General features: G+C 40.3%; 1 protein-coding gene across 1 annotated transcript; it reads right to left on the reverse strand.

The window, feature by feature from the left end:
* Positions 1–1080: 1080 nt before the first annotated feature.
* LOC142203227 (guanylyl cyclase-activating protein 1-like) lies at positions 1081–17974 on the reverse strand. The gene is made up of 4 exons (XM_075273777.1): positions 17468–17974; positions 6645–6794; positions 3127–3217; positions 1081–1236 (listed from the first exon to the last, which is right to left on the reverse strand). Exons 1-4 carry the CDS (start codon positions 17663–17665, stop codon positions 1109–1111), a joined length of 567 nt encoding a protein of 188 aa, XP_075129878.1. The 5' UTR covers positions 17666–17974; the 3' UTR covers positions 1081–1108.
* Between the last annotated feature and the right edge of the window lie 863 nt (positions 17975–18837).

Here is an 18837-nt window from a genome sequence, read left to right on the forward strand (position 1 = left end):
CAAGCCAACTCCCCGAACAGAAACCTGAATGCAGATGTGAACCAAGCTTTAGAGGAATAGATAATATTGAAATTGCTATACAGTATGTATGTACATTATTCATAGATGGTAAGCTAAGATATATATACAATGAATTGCTTTATCTCATACTTGGTTGAATGTACACTGCATAAACATTGTAAGTGTACCTATGTATAATATCATTACTTAAAAATGATCAAACATTGTCCATTGTGTAATAGTATAATTTACCATGACAGCCAACAATATCTTTTGAAACACTCATAAGTCACTTCTTATAGGAATACTGCAGGAACAACTGATATTCTGCAGTATCTGAAGGGCTTCCTTACATATCTATGCTGCTTTCATGGACTTCATGTTCTCCAGTTCTGGCACTAGGCATAACAGAATCTCAATTTTGATCGGGGGTACTCCTTTAGTCTGAGATTTTGCTGCTTTATTTTGAGCCAAAGTCTGGAGTGAAATTAACTGGAAGGATAAATATAAGAACTTCCTATATATTTCCCATCCCTACTGAAGCCATTCTTGACTTTGGCTCAAAAAACGGCAGCAAAATCTGCAACAAAAAAAGCAGCTTTTTTTGCATCGTGAGGCCTAAGCCTTATAGAGCACATACCTGTAGACTCGCTGCAGCATATCACACAAGTACCCAATGTATATCCATATCATATATTTAGAGATTCTATTGTTCTGTTGAACACTAGATTTTTCTAGATCATGAATGCTGCTCAATAATATTGCATAAAATGTGGAGATCTTTATTAAATACAGTAAAATATTTCTGAATACCATTCACAAGTTATGAGCCAACACACTGTAGGTTACTCCACATTTACACCCATGAAGGGCTATATGTCATCTAACTTGATATAACATCAAATTATACGCAAAAGGCCCAAATCTGAGATGATAGGTTTGGAGGAGCACTATACCATTAATTGCCTTCTCCATATTTAATTTCTGGATTTCTGATTACGTTTCGATAACTCCTTGTAAAATGTCGTTAGATCCATTTCCTCATTTCATCTGGAAAATAGACCCTGAAACATCTGTAAATCATAAGCCTATTTTTGACACCTACAAATCACACACTGTGCCTTCGGTTGTTGATCATGGTCATAATATGGGTCAGATCCAGACTTTTCATCATCACATCCATAAATTCTTCGTCTTTACGAGCACCCTCCACAAATTCTTCCAGAGACAGCTCCCCTGTGACAGAATAGAAAAGATACTGAATGTGTTCTTATAATACACAATAATAAGGCTACGCTACTACCTGCTAGCGGCACAATAGAAAGTCACCAACCATCAGGTAAAACCATGAAAAAGACATTTTACATGAATGAAGCTTAACTGCAATTGTGGCATGTTCATATAAAGGGATAGGAAAAAAGAGTGGCTACACCAGGTCAGTAGGCTACTGAAGAAGCAAGTATTTTTTGGGATGATACTGCACTATGAAATGATTATACTGTATAAGATTCTTGCTTGCTTTCTCCTTAAACGAGTTTATTTCCTAGGCCTCATTCACTTGACTATTTTATGGCTCTGTTTTGCATGGAGCCACAATTGGATTTTATATCTATATATTGCTCCAGTTTCATATAGAGTTTTTTGTAGTATCCTCCATCATATGCTGTAACTTAGCTTCATTTTCTCCCAAACTTCAATCCAACAGGTAAAACCTATTACACCCTTCATAAGGCTCCAATACTCCTTTTTAGTGTTGATGGTACACTTCCCTTACATCCCTAGTGTCTTCTACTCCAGAAATTATGGCCATTCCTCTCCAATATTACTGTAGGTCACAACTGAATAAGCTGTATTTGCATTTCACATCTTAGAAATGCAGTGTGCGGGGGTTGCTGGTCTCCTCCTGAGCCAAACAGGGGACTTCCGGTTTCCGGCCTAGCAGCAGGCTAGCACCTATTTAAAGATGACTGGCTCCGGACCGCTGCTGGCTACTCAGTGTTTCCTCATGTTCCTGATAGTTAGCCTTCTTCTGTTCTGATTGCCTGTGCTCTGACCCCTTGCTTTGACTTCTGTCTCTGCCTTTTGCCTCCTGATTTGTGCACTCTGCCGGCTCCTGTTCATGACCCCGCCTTGCCTCTGTGTGTTTGGCGTTTCCCAATCCGTACCGCTCTGCCCAGCAGTGCCGCCAAGTCTATCCTCACCATTTGGGGCTCTGGTGAACACCACTGTGGGGTTGGAGTTGGTGCGGCCCCGGGGTGTGTTGGACACATAGCGCCATGTTAACCATTTTCATCAGTGTATCTAGTGCTGGTTCTCGCTATTGGCTCAGAACTGCATCTGTTATCCTAATATTTCCCTTTCAGCAGCATTTTTCAAAACTCTCCTCAGCTTGTTTATGTAATATCTATGGCAAAAGTTTGTGCGGGTTTCCTCTGAATACACTGGTTTCTTCCCACATGCCAAAAATATACTGATAAGTAAATTGGCTTCCCATGCAAATTGCTGACCATTGCTGGTGTGTTGAGTGCCTGTATGGAAGCCACAAACTCCCCTGCTCCACAATGGTTCCTGCGCTTTGAGTCTCCGTGATAAATTCAACACAAGTCTGTCTGGCTTCATGGCAGGTGCTGGTGAAGACATTTGGCGCCCGGGATCTGTCTCTCAGCACTGTGTGGGATTTAAATGGCTTGTTCTACTGCTCTTTGTTGTCAGCCAGTTCCTGCAAAAGATACTATCATAACAGATGGACCGGTTCTCATTTATAACTTCCTATCCATATTGACCTAGAGAGACATCTTTTATTTTCCCATGGCTTGTCGTTTATATGATCTCCTAATTCTCCCCTATAACTTATGTAGTAAAGTAATTCTCCACTATACACATCCACTATTATAAGTTAAATCACCAGAGGCACAATCAAAATGTGATAAGAACAGATTGTTTGGAGAAGTTCTCTCTAAGAGAATATTCAATACTTACTCCAACCTGCTTTTGCAATCTGTTGTATCCAAGCCTTACTATATTGGGAAATGGGAGGTAGACCTCACAAATTCTGAGGTTTGGACAATTTTTTTTTACATTTCAACACAGCAACTAAATTCTTTATGTATATTTTTTGATTCTTACCATCTCCATTAACATCAATCTTATCAAAAACTCGATTAGTAAACTCTTCAGGCGTAGTATCATGGTCGCAGCCATTTATTGCCCGCACCGCCTGTAAAAAAAGAGAATGGACAAATACTGTATATCAACAGTTGTAACGGAATAGCACGTTCTATGTATTATGTTCGAATAGCCATCTTAGTACGTCTTTACTTTTCACATGGTAGCAAAGGCATTAACTAATAGCTTCTTAGGCCTCAATGTAAAATCTGTAACAGGGCCACCATTACCCATGTGCTATCTATACTGCTGGTGTCATTTTGTGCTGTAATGAGACCTTTGGGCTCCCTTAGCCTCCAGGGCACAGTAGCGACGTCTAACTCTGAACCCATTATAGCTATGTCCCTGCATGTTAGGCTGAGGTAACCTACATTACATTATAACTGGCATTTTTGCATAATTAGGGCATGTTAGCCCTGTATAAATCTAATTATGGCAAACTGTAGAAAACCATGTAAAGGAACTCAGTCTGTGCATTTATTAGGAGAAGCCACGTTGAGTTAACACTGAAGCTGTATATGAATCTTGTTCCTCAGTCTTAAATCCCCATGTTACTAGGTCACATTCACATTAATCTCCAAATATCTGTCCTCTGGAAGATTAGCTCACTTATTAAGAGCAGATTATTCATAACTAGGATTAAATTCATCTAAACTGACAGGGCATCTCAACAATCACCTTGAGACATGGCTAAGTATGTGCAAAAGGCCAGATGAATGCTATTTGGAGCAGAAATTAGGCTGGGCTCATAATGCGCTAGGTCACTACCTAAGACATATACAAAGTTATAAAACAAAACCATCATTATCTATGGTTTGTAAGGGGCAAATGTAAGACAAAGAATCTCCTATTAGCATAAGCATTGGGGGATTAAGTGGTTTCCTTTTTTTTACACATATGTCAACTACAATTACAAACCTTTTATAAACTTATCCTGAGCTGAAGATGAAGACTGAGCTGACCGCCACTGACAGATCAATGCTAAGTGAGGCAAAGTCTTAGCTAAATGGATAATTAGTTATTCTTGTGTATAGTCTAACGCATTCTGGCACCAAACCTTTAACATGGATCCAGCATCCCTGCACTGTTACTCAGGCTTCATCATGTATGCAAAGATAGTCTCTCCTAGACGTAATAGCTACTTCTGTCCTATCACATTCGACCTATCACATTTGTCTGAAATGCAACAAGATATAAAAATACAAAAAAAACTCTAAAAACAAAAACATGCACCTCTGTTGAAACCCAATGATATCTCTGTACAAAACTGATTCTTAAACCCTATTCAGAAGACTGATGATAAGTGTTGTGTATTAAATTTAATACATGTGAATTATGGACCGCCAAAAAATAGGTCATGTCCTGTTTCTTGCTATTCTGGCTATGCTATACTCAAATCTATGGAGATCTGTGAAAATGCGCTCCCCTTGGATGCAAGACGGCTGTGAAAAAAATTGCACAGTCACGTGAATGTACCTTTATCTTGGAGATACACATTGAATTTTGGTGCTGTTTTGCTGCAAATTTTACTCCACTTTTTATAAGCACCTTCTCATAATTGAAGCACACCTTCCGCCCCTGGACAGGCTTTGAAGACCGGTGTGAGGAACGTCAGTCTTCATAAATCTTGGCCATTACATTTAACTGCTTTTTTTCATCTGCGTTTTTTAGCTGCATTTCACTATGTTGGCTTTGACCTGAAGCTGGAGCCCCACATTGCAAGTACGCCATTGCAAAAAACACAGCGTTTTACATTTCACAGTGGAAATGCTGCAATTTTACAAATGCTTGTGTGATTGCAAATCACAGGATGTCAGTTATATCTACGGAAACACTGGCATTTTCCATATAGGTATAACAGCGGCAGAAAGTCCGCAGAGTCACTCACTGGGTCCTAAAAGCCTCAGAAATATGCAGACTGGAGGAACTAGCGCACTGGAACACTATGTCAAGACCAGCGTACCTCAAGACCTGGTCACCCTGGTTAGCAGCGAGAGACACGATCTTGGTGCGCTATTTGCTTTCTAATCAACACTCAAGCCCCGGCACTTCACATTGAAACAACCTTAGAAACAACCTTCGATACCGCCTTTAATACAGCCATTGAGAGATACATCTTCCTTTCTTCTCTTACAACCTTGATATGTTTACTGCTCTTCATTTATCCCGCCTAGATGTTTGCCCTGTCCATACCTTTGTATTAGTTTATTCATCCCCCCCTGGTTTTGTCTCTCTCCCTCCCACACCCCCCTACCCTTCCCCGCCCCACCCCATACACTTTCATTGTTAGGGTGCATTCACACGGAGTAAAATGGAGTGTAATTTGGAGCGTATACGGAGCGTATACGGAGCAAACGCTCCATATACGCTCCGTAAACGCTCCAAATTACACTCCATTTTACTCCGTGTGAATGCACCCTTATGCTATGATATGTTTACTTGCATTGAAAAATAACAAAAGTTGTGCATTGTACCTTATATTTTTGTTTGCTGTGTGGACATGCAATCTAGTGCTCTGTACTTCTTAATAAAAACAGTTTTAAGACAAGAAAGTCCGCAGAGGAAGACTTTGCAGAGTTTTTGTGAAAAACACTGGGGAAAAAAAACGCAATGCATTTCTGCAACGGTCTTTTCCACAGCGGTTTTTGGAAGCGATTCTCTGCATGGGGCTGTAGCCCAAAAGGGTTTTTTGGCCTTAAAATATTGATGCCCTATGCTATGGATAGGTCATCAGTATCACATCAATGGAGATTCAACACCTAACACACCCATGAATCAGTTGTTCGCAGCAGTTGATACACAGAGAATGGAGCAGGAAGCAGACGCTCTGTCCAGTTATCCAATCTACGTTAATGCTGATTCACTTGAATGGGAGCTAAGCTGCAATGACAAGGTGCAGCCAAAACACAGAGAACTGAACTGTCTGCTACCTGCTCCATTCTTCATGTATCAGATTCCTCACAAGCGGAACAGAATCAACCAGGCAAGAGTCCAGCGGCCACTAGGATCTTCTATGACAAAATTAACACCTTCTCAAAATGGCAACTGATTATCATGGGACATAATGAGACTTGCTATTACTATATATATATATATATATATATATATATATATATATATATATATGTAATGTAACACGTGACAACACGTGGCAGTTGACAACCAGAGCATGTAGCAGAGAACCTTCTGAAAGGTCATGTCTTTTTCTTGCACTGCATCTATACTAGACTGTTCTTGTAATGTTCCATTGTTTGTCCATTCGGCTATTCTTGGAACTCCAATAAAAGTGAATGGAAAGAGACATGCATATACTGTCACTTTTCTACTTACTACATTGTACCCATAAAAGTCTGTGATGAGAACACCATTTTGAGTGACTTGAATGGAAAAAAGTACTCTAGAATGTTGTAAATGTTGTACTACTGTATGTCTAACAGAAATCAATTCACAGCACTCTATTGAATACAAAACTCACATACCTTTATTATATTAAGCAGTTCATGTCGGTCAATGCAGCCATTTCCATCCACATCATAAAGCTTGAAATACCAGCGTAGCTTCTGTTCAATCTTTCCCCGGAGAACAAGGCTAAGAGCAGCCACATATTCCATGAAATCAATGTATCCATCCTGTAATAAACAGATATACAGAAAGATAAACCCGAATTCTACCATATATAAAAATAGACTATAAAGGACTATAGTTGCTGTAGATTTCCTTTGGACTATTATCATACTACAATCATGTTACCCTTTCTGTAATTTAGAAAATTAAGGTCTTCATTGTGTAAGTCATCAATATTATATCAAATGCGTCCAACTCAGAGCAACCATACTGATCAGATTTTTGAAGGGGCTACAGCGCTCTAGTGAGTGCTGCAGTCTTTTCATCAGGTCTGAGATGTCACATTCATCCATCACATGACCTTTCTGGAGATCAGTCTCAAATAATACCAATATATAATATATGGGGCTGTTCCTGGTATACAATGAAGACGACACAGCACTCACCTGAAAGCCAAGACCCCTACAACTCAGATCTGAGCCGAAGGATAGGCCATTAATAGTTAAATGGTCACTAACTTTACAAAAAACTTTCCAGAAATCATTAAGTACAGGCAACTATATGAAACTTTGTAATATATCTTATCAGAGAAAAATGTTTATTTTTGTTCTTATTAGGCTCTTTACCTGCTCTCCCTGAGTTTTTTTTTTTCCATACTGCAGCAGGGGCCTTGCTCTTAAAGGATTGGTGGGTTTCAACCACTGGGACAACCACCAATCACGAGTACTACACTACAGTTTTGAAAAGAGTAGCAAGCTGAGAGTGCACTACTCCATTAATTTCAATGGGACCGCTGTACCGGCTCTCGATCTGCCCCTCCATTGAAAACTCTGGGGTGCAAAGGACTTCATTTTTTGTGATCACTGGAATCCAGCAGTCATACTCCCACTGATCAGTGAGTTACTTCCTCTCCTTTAGATAGAAGGTGGTGTCCAATACCCAATATACCCACTGATAAGCTGTTTGAAGAGACTGCAGCATTTGTAACAGCTACATACCACTTCTTAACAATCACAGTGCCATACACTATATAGCGGCTGTCCTTTTTTTTATTGCAGAACTGCCCCATTCAGTTCAATGGGACTGAGCTGCATGCAAACCATGTGACCGATGACTGTGATGTCACATAGTCTGTGAAGCAATTGTCACTTTTAACTATTGATATATAGATGTTCCCGGTGTAATCACCTATCTACATAATATTAATGATAGGTCATCAATATTTTAGTCCCAGAAAATCCCTTCTAAGGTTGAGGCTCCATGTGCTGCAAACAACCGGTACCTGGGACACCAAAATGGTGCTTGGACACGCATTACTGCACAACCGAGCGCCATTTTGGTGTAGCTCGCTATAGAACAGCATACTGAGCTGAGTATGCTGAGTTCTATAGATAGCTACAACAAAATGGTGCTCGGGCGTGCGCAGTACCGCTCTGAACCGTGCAGCTGTACGATCTGGCCAGAAGAACATCCAGAGAGAAGGATGGCAGATGAGGCACAAGCAATGGAGGGGTGTGTATAAAGGTATTACGTGGAGGGTTGCTAGGAGGCCCTGGGGTACGCTCAGGGTGCTTGGTGGGCTCATTTACATAAAGTAATTATGTAAAAAGAAGGTAGTAATAAAATAGCCTTTTTAAAGGCCATCCAGGAATGTCTTTATCTCAAAACCACTGACACCAATGATAGAATCCCTTTAACCTAAATCAAGTGGCAACTGAATGTCCTTGCAAGAAATTTCTTTAGCAGTGAAACAACTGGGAAGACTAAGGCTAAGTTCACATCTGCGTTGGAGACTCCACTGCAGATTCCGTCTATAATCAGGGAAGAGAAAAGTCTTGCATGGAGTACTTGTCACCCGCTGATTTCACTATGAAACCGTTAGAAACCAGATCCAGGGGTGACTGCATTTTTAGTGGACAAGTTCTTCGTCATTCAGGTTCCCATGCAGACCCGAACAATAGAGGGTTGAACGCTAGTGTGAACCTCGGGAGAACAGCGCTGCAGAAGGAAGCACAATGCTTGCAGAATACATATATATAAAATTTAAGTTTTTAATTTAAAAAGAGACAACATCCTAAATCTGCATATTAGCTAACACATTATTAGGTAACACTTCGTAAAGTAAAGTATACCACGTATAAATATATTTAATTTTACCTTTAAAGAGGACCTTTCACCGATTTGGTCACAGGCAGTTCTATATACTGCTGGAAAGCTGACAGTGCGCTGAATTCAGCGCACTGTCGGTTTTCCCGATCTGTGCCCCGGGTAAAGAGCTAGCAGTGCCGGTACCGTAGCTCTTTACAGTCAGAAGGGCGTTCCTGACAGTTAGTCAGGTACGTCCTTCTTCACAGCAGCGCCTATCGCGCTGTACAGTGAGAGCGAGGAGGAATACCCCACCACCGATAGCTCTTCCACCGGGCACATAACGGGAAATAAGTATACACGACTAAATATAGGGCAAATATTGGCAAAGCAATGTAAATAGAACACTATGCTAAAAAAGCGCACTGCCACAGAAAATGTTAAGCAAAAAATATATAAAGCTTTATTTAAATACATTTTAAAACATATATAAGACAGAAATAATGAATGGGGTGATACAACCAAACAGAACAATGAAGGCCCAAGATGGAATACTAATGGTTAATTATGAATAAATGACACTTATACTACATATATATAAGGATATGTAAAACATCCATAGTTTCTAAAGTGCATATATAACATACATAGTTTTTTAAAGTGCAAATATTCTGTGAAATAACATGATACCAAGTAATAAATTACTTTTATACCATCTATTAGTTGTCTTACATTGTATCTTACATATGACACAATTTTTGTATATTTTTGGTGCATTTAAGCCATACACTCTTTTTGGGGAAGCCAGACCTGATAGTCTGGAAATTTTAGCTCAAACTTGATGGACCAGGATAAGCCAATTTAGGCCAAGATGCACCACATGTATGCCGATATCTAGTTTTAACTACAACATTAATTCTGGGCTTATGTATTTATTATAAAAAATGAAGTTAAGTTAAATAGTAAAGCTACATGTGTAAAATCACTGAACTATGTTTGCTCATGAAGAGTTTTTCTAAGTACTACTTGAAATGTCCATCTTATCTTTACTTAAAATTGGAGTTCACACAGAACTTGACTCTGGCGTATGTGCAGGCCTCCGAGCAGCAAGTCGCTCCACCTCTGCTCCCAACATGGGAACGGCACTTAAATGGCATGCCCCTTCCCCTCCTGTGTAACCTAAGCAACTACTGATGTCTATGGTTGCACCATAGAAGAGCTACTCACAACTTCTCCCATGTTGCAACACTTAGGCTAATGCCTCTCGGGCTAGAACCGCCACGCTAAAACATTGCGGGAACAACTGCGGCATGAACGCATCGCGGTTCTTCCCGCAGCGCTTTGAGGAGAAAGTTCACAGAGTTTTCCTTCGTGGACTTTCTCTTACCATTATATCTACAGGAATGCCGCAGGCGTTTCCGTAGATATAATTGACATGCTGCGATTTTCAAAACCACAACGGTTTTGGAAATCGCAGCGTGTCCGCGCTGCGATTCTTTCCGCAAAGTGGGCATGGGATTCGCATGAATCTCATCCACTTTGCAAGTACTGTAAAACGCCGCAATTTTTACCACGGCATTTCCGGCCCGTGGGGCCCTGGCCTCAGAAACAATTCTGTTATACCTACGTTCATACAGAGGAATCTGCAACAGATTACTCCCCAAATCCGTGGCAGATTCCAACCCGAATCTTGTTTTTAATGGGAGGCAGAGATCATAGCAGGACACTAAAAAAATTGCATCCTGTTCGAACTTGCACGGATTCTGTGGCCCATTTTACTCTGTGTGAACTTAGCCAAAGAGTCAACATGCAATGTGCACAACAGTGTGATGGCCTGCATCTGTAGCCAAGGTGACATGCAGTAATCAGTACTCTGCAAGCCATAAACCAACACGGTACAATATGCAACACAACCGCAGTAACAGCTAGAGCGAGCCAAGCTGAGTCATACTGCACTGGGGTCGCACACAAAGTGTAGACAGTGCCTGAACACCTCCTCTGCCTACCTACACATCTGTTTGTGTGAACCATAGGGATAACTGTTATCTAACTTACATCCATATTATCTTATATCTGCACTCCTAGTACTGCTTTACAGATCTGGCATACCAGGGAACAAATATGATATCATAATAGAAATGGGTGACCAGTTTGTAACAAACTAGATTCAACCTGAAATTCACAAAAATTTGCAACTAAACCAAAACTTTTGTAATTTGTTTCAGATGTTTACAGCATACTGAGTATACAGTATGTTTGGTTCTCCAGCGAACTACACCAAAATGGCGCTTGGACATGCGCAGTACCACTCTGAACGGAGCGGAACTGCGTATGCCTGAGATTTCAAAAGCAGGAGTGTGATCTGGGTGGCCGAACATCCAGGGAGGAGGAGGGCATATGGAGCACAAGCAATGGAGGGGTGTGAACAGAGGTATGACATAGGGGTGTGCTTGGAGTCCCTGGGAAACGCCCAGGGTGCTCCTTGGATCTGGTTAGCACAAATGTTTATAGGGATTGATATTCCACAGCCAGGGGACAAGGCTGCATGTTGTGGAAAGGATAATAATAATAATGATAACCACTATGGCCAAGATTAAACATGGCAGACCCCTGGGGCTGTACACATTCTGGAAAGTTATTCTAAGTTCGTTACTTAGATAGTGACAAGCATATTAAGGAGAAAAAATAGAAAAAAGTCGGGGTGGGCACTCACCATTCAGTAGTCGGTAGATGACACTTCTCGTAGGTAAAAACAAAGTCCTTTATTAAGTGCGGATAAAAATAATTATACAGGGAGGGAGAAAAAACATTATCGGCACAAAAAATGGCAACAGCCGTTTCGCGTCTAACCTGACGCTTTTTCAAGCCAAAAATGCAATATATTGCATTGCATTTTTGGCTTGAAAAAGCGTCAGGTTAGACGCGAAACGGCTGTTGCCATTTTTTGTGCCGATAATGTTTTTTCTCCCTCCCTGTATAATTATTTTTATCCGCAATTAATAAAGGACTTTGTTTTTACCTACGAGAAGTGTCATCTACCAACTACTGAATGGTGAGTGCCCACCCCGACTTTTTTCTATTTTTTCTCCTTAGAACTATGTGCTGGTCAATAGGGGTTGTAGAGCACCACCTTTAGCGGTATGCAACTGGCATATATAGCCAGAGAAGGGGTTTGATAGAGGAAAAGAGGAATGACCTGAGCAACAAGGTCTCTGCATCATACAAAGCAGTGCCGTCCATTTTCTTTCTTTATAATAAGGACAAGCATATTGAGTAAAGGAATGACGACTTGATTTCGTGCTTTTAGACCCTCACTATGAAACTAAATTGGGACGCCTGTGCAACCAGGTTCAGTCTACCTGGAGTGGTCGCTTACTCCGGCAGATAACTTTGATCCCATGATCTTTTGGTTCAGTTAGCCAATGGCGCATTGTCTTGTCCATCCTCAAATGTAACGGCAAAAAATGTACTCTGTGCTGTGGGTGATATTGTCAAAACTATCTACATGGATCTGTAAGAATTTTGCCTCTGACTAGATCTGCTATTGCTGAGAGTACATGAGAGTCATGATAAGCAGGCAGCAGGAGAAGCATGAAACTCATAAACTGGAACGTAGGCCCTCCAGAAGCAAGGAAGGTGGTGGGACTGTAATGGAATTCAGATATGAGAAAACTTTGCAGGAAGGGGGAGAACTGAAGAAACAGAGGGTGAAAATAGCAGTCGCTTGAACCAGCAATATAATATAGTGAACATGAGTCAAATGACACTGCTAAATGGCTGGCACGGTTTAATGGGTGGGTGCTACTTTGTGGCTGATACTGCCTTGTGGCTAATGTTGGAATTAACACTTACAAAGTAGCACCCACCCTTTAAATAGTGAGTTAATTAGCAGCGTCTATCATATAGTTCATATAACTGTATAATCTATTAGCTACTAAATAATATCATCTATGCTAGTTTCACAGTATCATTTAAAGGGCTTATGTGGGGAAATAAAAATGTTCACTGTATGTCCTGCACTAGGTTTACCTTACTTACTAATATTTATTGCATACAACCCCCGTAAACTTTATGCTTAGGTGTACAGAGGATAGTAGGGGACCAGAAGTCTCTTTCCTCTGCTCCTCTCCTGCTACTCCAACCCTTGGTCATATGATAGACTCTGATCTACTGCCACTTGTCCATAGAATAGAGTGGGGCAGCCACATGACCAGGAGTCGACTCGAAGCATCAAGAGTAGAGATGAGCGAGTAGTATTCAATCGAGTAGGTATTTGATCGAATACTACGGTATTCGAAATATTCGTACTCGATCGAATACTACTAGCTATTTGCAGTAAATATTTGATTCAGTACCAACGTTGATTGGCCGAATGCTATACAGTGTATAGCATTCGGCAAATCAATGTTGGTTCTGCAGCAGGCTTGTCCTTGCTAGTCAGGAGAGCTTGCAGCTTGCTGTTACGAGGGAGCTTACTTTTTCTCATAGGAATGAATTGATCAGCGTTTATTGGCCAGTGTACAGCATTTGGCCAATCAACGCTGGTTCTACCAGAGGCTCGTCTGTGAGGAGGCGGAGTCCAAGATCAGACCACAGCAGTCTCCATTGTGGTCCGATCTTAGACTCCGCCTTCTCACAGATGAGCCTCCGGCAGAACCAGCGCTGATTCGCCGAATGCTGTACACTGGCCAATCAACGCTGGTCAATTCATTCCTAAGAGAAAAAGTAAGCTCCCTCGTAACAGCAAGCTGCAAGCTCTCCTGACTAGCAAGGACGAGCCTGCTGCAGAACCAGCGTTGATTTGCCGCAGGCTTGTCTTTGCTAGTCGGGAGAGCAGGCAGCTTGCGGTTACGAGGGAGCTGACTTTTAATCAGCGCAACTGCAAGCGCTGTGCAGTTAAAGCGTACGGACCCCATAGACTATAATGGGATTTGATATTCGATCGAGTAGTCGAATGTTGAGGCTCTACTCGAAACGAATATCGAATCTTGAATATTTCACTGTTCGCTCATCTCTAATCAAGAGTTGACTGGCAGCAGGGGAGGCTGACCAGGAAGACTTTGGGTTTCCTACTGTAATCTACAAACCCAGCTAAAGGGTGTGATGGGGGACAAGTAAATATTTCAGTAAGAAGGAATATCCAAAGAAGTGAATACACTGAGATACTTTCTATTTCACATAACCCTATTGAAAGTCTGTAACTAGATCAGAGCAACATAATTAAAAACTGCGAGATTTATAGATACAATCAGAAGACTTTCCTTTTTTATCCATCACCATTATCAGCAAAGTCAAAATAAAAGTTGGAGCGTAATGTACATGTTCTGTGGACAATCATTTCCTATTTTATTACAGTAGTAATACATACAGTTTATCCACAGTGTGTATATGACTTTATTGAACCCCATTTTAAAATGATAAAGCATACAGAGTTCGGTGAGATGGAAGATGGGGGGAGTCTGATATATTCCATGCAGGCTTTCACCTTCTTGCCCCAGATTATGATCAACAATTTATTAGCTGGAGTCAAATATATCCAACTCCTTCTCATATTCTGAGATCACTTAATTTTTTTTTTTTTTTTAACAAAGACAAATCTCTCATAGGCTAAGGTCTCATGTAACGGCCACAGAGAAAAAGTGCTGCAGGAAAAAACGCGGCGGAAAATGCATTGCGGTTTTTGCCCCTGCAGACTTTCTGCTTCCATTATATCTATAGGGAAACCACCAGCGTTTCCATAGGTATATCTGACATGCTGCAATTTCAAAAATTTCAAACAGTGAGTGTTACAGTGACTGGGTAGCACCGTGGTGGGGCCATAATGAAGCATTGACAGGTGGCCCTGCAGTAGAGTTTGCATATATTAATGTTAACCCTTTTCTTGCTAGTTGAATTTTTTCGATTTTCGTCTTCCAAAACCCTATAGCCTTTTTATTTTTTTCTGTTTACAGAGCCATATGAGGGCTTAATGGTTTTGGGACAAATTGTAACTTCATAATGGTGCCATTTATTATTCTGTATAATGTACTGGGAAGCTGGAAAAAAATTCAGAATGGGATGGCATTGGAGAAAAAGTGCATTTATGCGACTTCGTTACAAGCTTCATTTACATTTTAACCCATTAAGAAAAATGCAAAACTTTGCAAAAAAAATTTGTTTCTTAAAGTCGACATTAGGGTTGAGTGAAAAGATCGGATTCTGATCCCGATCTTTTCTTGTGGGATCGAGGTCGGAGGTTATTTCCCACAATGCTTGGCTACTGGCCAATCATTGTGGGAAAAAGCTAACAATGATTGGCCAGTAGCCAAGTATTGTGGGAAATAACCTCCGACCTTGATCCCGTGGTAAAAGATCGGGATCTGAATCCGATCTTTTCACTCAACCCTAGTCGCCATATTCTAACACCCGTAATATTTTTTAGATTTCTGTGTATGGGAATGTGTAGGGCATCTTTTTTTTGGGGACCAGATTACTACTGAGGCTGATAATGGCCCCTTTTCACTTCCTACAGAGAGAGAGGGGCACCGAGCCGACCAATGTGTAGAAATGATGGGTAAAAAGTAGGTAAGCAAAAAATTTGTCCGCTCACCTGGAAGAGTTGTGTGTGACACAACAACTCTATGACGTATAATATTGGAAGCAATAGGGACACGGGCAGCCGCTGGAAAGAACGCCTGCAAGACGTCAAGGCAATGAAGCGAAAGAGGGACCGTCCTCCTTGTGGAAGATGAAAGGAAAACCGCGCTCGCCCAGGTACAATGAAAAGACTTTATTTCGCACAACGCGTTTCGAGCATACTGCTCTTTCTCAAGTTGATCATATGCACTTGAGAAAGAGCAGTATGCTCGAAACGCGTTGTGCGAAATAAAGTCTTTTCATTGTACCTGGGCGAGCGCGGTTTTCCTTTCATCTTCCACAAGGAGGACGGTCCCTCTTTCGCTTCCTTTTCACTTCCTGTCACAGACAGCAGAAAGGCTAGATACAGCTCTGTCCATACTGTTGGTGGCATAATAAGAAAAAATTACAGTAAAGAGAACCCACTCCCCAAAAAGAGCACTGGCTCATCCAACACGCGTGCAGCATCTGCTCCCATAATCTGAATATATATATATATATATATATATATATATATATATATATATATATATATATATATATAATTTATTTTTAACGTCATTTCTTAACTTTTCAGCCAGGCACACTGCTAAAAAAAAATATTCAAAATTACGCCAAACCTACTGCAGTTGCAAGTCCCCAAAACCAGAATTTTTGGAGAGCTTGTAAAAGCAACTACTTATTTTAATACATGATATCATACTGAATAAAAACTTGGGTGATGCCACAATAAAATGCCCCAAGGCACACAAGGAAATCGACTACAGAATTGTTGAAAAAGATTTGCATTTTGAATGACAAAAGTCAGAGTCCAAACCTTCTTACTATGGCAAGAATTGAAAAATGCTTGATACGCAAAGCATCCCACAAACTATGAACTGAAACATCTTTGTGGGCAAAATTCTTCCTTAACATTGAACTAATTTTATTTACAGCTGCAGGATACATTTGGTGGATGTGATTGCTACTAAAGATGGATTAAATTCATAGATTTATATACTTTTTCCCCTTGTACTGTGACTTCACTTCATGGGTTCAGTTAGAGGCATGAAAAGTACAGCTGTTTATGTGTTGTCACATTGGGACAGATTCATTAAGACTGGAGTTTCCTATGGGAACGACTGATTTATAAACAGGCTCCAACCTCTTCATGAATCAGGCATACTCCTATGTAAAAAATGAAGATCTATGCCTGTAAGGAACTGGCAAGAGTTACAATGAATGTGTTGGACGACATGCATAATGTGGAGGGATTAATAATTTCCTCCCCATTGTGGCATATTTATTAAACTACTTGTGCCTTTTTTGGCATAGATTGACCCTTTTTATATTTTTTTTCTTCCCTGTGCTTTATTTATGAAGCAATTGTACCTTTCTTTTCCAGATGTTAAGCTGCCTTCGCCACTTTTGCTTTATGTCAGGAAAAGGGGCGTGGCCTATATGGAGATCCCGTATTTATGACGTGCACATTTTTCAGTACGGGCAAGACAAGACAATAAAGCACTCCAGTACATGGACAGCATAAAAAGGCCATTAGGTCATATTGCATCAAAAAGGGGAAAAGTGCCTTAGATAGCAATAAGATCATTTTACTAATATTCAATGCATACTTTTTGTTGTAACTGTATGATTGATAGAAAGACAACTTCTAAATAATGGAGTAAACACAGCAAGTTTGTAATATACTAATAAAAAAACATGGACTTGAAGAAAAACATGGGATAGGTTTGTGACTGTATGGGCTCTTTACTACATTGCAATGGAGATTTTGCTGACAAGATTAATATGATGCATTTTTCAAAAATGTGTAGATGAGAGTAAACAAAATCTCATTGACATTGCTAGTACTATAAAACACAGTTTTTTTTTCTTTTGCATTTCATTTGCATTGCATTTTCATTTTGCAGCAACTAAAAAACACTATGTTTATGCAATGTGGATCATAAGCCTACAAGATGTCAATCTATGCAAGGCAGAACCAAGGTTGCCCAATATTTGCCAAGTGCTGGTTTAATTGATGTAGTAATAACGAACTTACCTTATTCATATCGAATGTACGAAACATTTGTTCTATGTAGCTGTTGGCTTCTCCACTTAATCCTCGTAAACCAAAAAACTGCTTGAATTCATGTAGGGTTAGCTGCCCTGATGGACACTCAGTCATGAACTTCTTGTACCAGTGGTGGATTTCCACTGCCTGCAGGTCATCCACAGTGGAGCTACTTGTATTACCCATTACTTTTTAGGTTTGTGGATTTTTCTTAAGGCTGCAATATTTATTCACAGCTCTTGAGGCTTTCTCCAAGTCGAAGGTAAAGGCTTTGTATTTCGGCACAAGAATAAGTCAAGATGTTAGGCTTTTAACTGATTAAACAGTTACACTTATACTTTAAGTCCAGATAATTCTTTCAGCTTCTTGGTCTAATTTCAGTGCCAGATGTGGTTAAGATGCAAGACAAAAATAACGTAGGGTGTTCTGTATTCTGGGGTCTCTCCGATACTGGCAGTCCCCTCAGCACAGTTCCCCTACTAAAGGACTGAAATGCTGTATAGAGGCTTTTAAACTGACCCTGGGACCTCTTGGCAGTCATCGGATGCTTAATCCAACCTGATGCCATCCAAAGAAGGAGTGTATGCATGTACCAAGACATTACGAGTGTCAAGGTTAATCTGTCTTCAAGAGATTATTAGATTTATTTTAGAGTCCCTGGCCTGTATGTCTCATTGTATTTCTTGTCCCATAAACAAAATGTCTTAGAACACTATGACCTGCATTCAGCCTCTACTACATCATAATCGGAAACATTATCATCCACTAAAAACATAATATTGGCCTGACCAGCAGGGTATTTAAGACAATATTCCAAAGATGTAAAATTCACTTGATACAAGTATATACAATGTACAAATGAGATAATGAGTGAGTCAGGCTAAAATATATGTGTCGTAGCATGTGAGACCATTATTGCTATGTGGTGAAGACCATCAAATACTTCCAACACCTTGAAAAACTTTAGACTGCAAACCTAACTAGTCATGGTTCTAGTATACTTAAACACATTACAGAAATGTATTCTTTAAACCAAGGGTGCCCTAACATTTTGAGGGCCATCACCAGATTGAACCACTTTAAAAGTTTACAATACAAGTTAATTTGCTTAGGGTTACAGTACCTGATAACAGTACAAGCCATAATGTCCTATAACAGTGACAGCCACAGGGCCCCATTACAGTGTCAAATGTGTCTCCCTGCTTATAGGTAGGCAGTAGTGCTCCATAACAGTAGCCAGAAGTCACAGCATACACCTCAAGTCCTATATCAAAAATATTTTTATATCTTTATTTTTTGTTTTTCCAAGCAGTGTAGGTAATGCTCAATATTTCACATCACAATGACATATCACATGG

This window comes from Leptodactylus fuscus, chromosome 5 (genome assembly GCF_031893055.1).
Source record: "Leptodactylus fuscus isolate aLepFus1 chromosome 5, aLepFus1.hap2, whole genome shotgun sequence".
Lineage (NCBI taxonomy): Eukaryota > Metazoa > Chordata > Amphibia > Anura > Leptodactylidae > Leptodactylus > Leptodactylus fuscus.

Coding starts and splice junctions, on each gene's coding strand:
- LOC142203227 (XM_075273777.1), bottom strand. CDS start 17,665: ATGGGTAATACAAGTAGCTCCACTGTGGATGACCTGCAGGCAGTGGAA. Junction 6,795..17,467: donor GTACATTCGATATGAATAAG/GTAAGTTCGTTA, acceptor TGTTTATTACAG/GATGGATACATTGATTTCAT. Junction 1,237..3,126: donor GATTGATGTTAATGGAGATG/GTAAGAATCAAA, acceptor ATTCTGTCACAG/GGGAGCTGTCTCTGGAAGAA.